At 42.9% G+C, this 2,765-nt stretch overlaps 1 protein-coding gene across 1 annotated transcript; it reads right to left on the bottom strand.

Annotated features, from left to right (window-relative positions):
• Positions 1-220: 220 nt before the first annotated feature.
• On the bottom strand, positions 221-991 carry LOC138301624 (olfactory receptor class A-like protein 1). Its single transcript, XM_069242137.1, has one exon. It carries the CDS (start codon positions 989-991, stop codon positions 221-223), a length of 771 nt encoding a protein of 256 aa, XP_069098238.1.
• Positions 992-2,765: the final 1,774 nt, after the last annotated feature.

Genomic DNA, 2,765 nt, shown 5'->3' with positions numbered 1-2,765 from the left:
TAGCCATTCTTCCTTGGGTACAATCTGACTCGACTACTCTCACACCTTACTTGGAGATGTCTTTGAGGTTAGCTTTCTTCATGTTTAAGTAAGTCTGGAGTTTGTGTCTTATTTTTTTGTTGAACACCATTATAACGATAGGCACAGCAGTGGAGTAACACATAGTTAAATAATATCGGGTGCTTGACACCATGGGATGCACCTCAGTAGATACAATTATTTAATAAAACCAGATCAGGCAGTCCAGTCCAAACAAAGTCACATAGACAATGACCAAGGTGACCACAGTCTTGGCAGCCTGAGCTTCAGCATTTCGTTCTTTGTTATTCTGGGCATTTCGGATCACTGCAACCTGTTTGCCATGTCTGTGCAGAATCAACAAAATGTAGGTGCTAGCTGTTGCCATAATAAACACGATCATCAGGTCCCTGCCAAAGATACCAAAACCCACTCCTTGAATGGAGAGCTGGTCAGGGTAGATGACCAGACAGTATCCAAGGTTGAAGGTATATTTCAAGGCGGTTATGTTCCGGCTACCCACCGTGAACATTGTCAGGTTGGCACTGGTCACCATACTTACCACGTAAACAGCTATGAAAAACAACAACATGTACTTCTGTGTGAGGAACTTCATGTTCAACCATTTTTCTGTATTTTGGGTGATGGTGGTGCATTGGAAGCAGCTCAGCAGGCAGGTGAACATGATGGCCAACGCCCTGGATGTACGAAAGACAAAAAGAAGGATCTTGCACATTACATCTGTGAAAAGATATCTCACCCCAATCACATAGAGGGAATGTGGGACTCCTTGGGTGAGGCAGACAAGTAGATTAGCCCAAGCTAAGTGGGACAGGATGACTTCAGCTTTCATAAATGTATAGGCTCCGTAGACAGTCCTCAGAAGTGTGAACAGGACTGTGAGATTTCCTGAAAGTCCCACAATTGTGGTAAAGAAGAAAATAAGTTCCAACAGCAAAGCATAAGCTTCCATGGTGCCAGTAAAAACTTAAGGGTGATCACTTAAAGGCATGCATTTCCGAGAGTCAATGGTTCCTGGAAGAAAGAATGTGTAAATAGTGTCAGGGAAGTATTCAGATGTAATGAGATCAAGAGCAAAACAATTATTAGTCTCAATTTGCAAAGCGTTTTAGAGGTGTAAAAGGTAGTCCTTGAAAATGTCACATCGTATGCATGCTTTGATTAACCACAATTAAAAAATGTGCAATGTATGTGCAATACTGTTAGATACGTGTACCTAAACCATACCAGCTATGGATATACACACACAAAAAGTGCCAAGGATTGGTATGAGGACATCTCAGTGGCACTGCCAAAAAACCACCTAGGAATGCAACACAATTGAGGTTACCACCACAAAGTAATAGTACTTTTCAAGCATTTCGACACATCTGGAAATGCACTTCACTCTTTTCAAACCACCTAATTTGAACTCAAATGTATCTGTTGTAAGTGTGTAGAAATATAGGTAGCCCACTAGTTAGCCTAGATTTTATAGAATGCTTGTTGAAACAATGTACGTATATATCAACACAATTAACATGAAAAAAGAGAACACAAACATGAAATTCCACTACTTTTTCTAACATGGTGGCAACTGAGTAGTTATATTTAGGTTCGTGTTTCCATAGGAAATGCCTTTATTTTGTTGCTAAGAACAATGCCTTAGTTTGACAAATCTCCACAAAACTTTCCTAAAATGTGTTACTTTTTGACTAGTTTGTGCATGGAACACTTTGGGGTGATCCATCAAGCCAGGACCAAGAAAAAGGATGTTGTACTAAAACCTATTTTTCCATAGGAACTTTAGACACAGCTTTATCCCAAATTGTTGAACAGGTTTACACCATATTTGGCAGAAAGCTAGATCTTGACAGAAAGCTAGATCTTGGTCCACAAAGAGTGCCGTTTGTGAGATGTGATGTATATCCGTTCAGTAGATTTTGAGCAATTAATGCTTAAAAGCTTTCCAAATTTCACACCGCCGAGGATCCGTGGAGCCAACAGATCTGATGATGAGAGCTGATTGGCTACCACCACATCAACCAGGAAGTCGTAGCAGCCATCGCTGGACTCAAGACTTAGTCCTGAGTCCTAAAAGGAATGCCAAACAAAGACATGAGGCCTAACCCTGCCCGGGGTTAACAATTGTTTTTTAACGTGAATTCACAGAGAATCCACAAATAAAAAAAAATGAAAAAAGTACCCCTTGGGGTGGGCCAACACCTCAGGAGCCAAATAGGTAATTTAATAGAAGGGGCATATTAGCCCCTTCCCAACCCATTAAGGGCCTCTGGGGAACCATCCCCTGGGGCTCCTCTTTTAATGAAGTGGCAAGGGGCCAAATGGCCCCACTCTCCAGTCCTAAAAAGGCCCCTGAGAGCCATTCCTGGGACAGACTTGTTTGTAAGTGGGAGGGTGGTGAGTGGCCCCAAGCCTCTAAGAGTTTGGGGACCCCTTTCCCGGGATCTATATTTAAATGAAGGGGAGGAGGTGAGGGGGGTTGCACAGGAGCAATGCCACCTCCTGCAGCATGTGGGAAGCCGTATTGGGCTCGTGTTGTGGTCCCATCTATAACTAAGGCAGTCCCCAGGGGATTGGATTTCCAGGGCCAGAATAGGCTTGGGAAGGGGGCATGTGGGCCCCCTCCCCTTGTTTGTGAATAAGCAATTTTTATTGATTTTTGCAGTGTCAGAATATAAAAATCACCATAACACACTGCAGCACACCCCACCCATTGTCGATCA

The sequence above is a fragment of the Pleurodeles waltl genome, chromosome 6 (assembly GCF_031143425.1).
Source record: "Pleurodeles waltl isolate 20211129_DDA chromosome 6, aPleWal1.hap1.20221129, whole genome shotgun sequence".
Lineage (NCBI taxonomy): Eukaryota > Metazoa > Chordata > Amphibia > Caudata > Salamandridae > Pleurodeles > Pleurodeles waltl.
The sequence above is the reverse complement of the archived record's forward strand: the minus strand, read 5'-3'. Positions and strand labels throughout refer to the sequence as shown.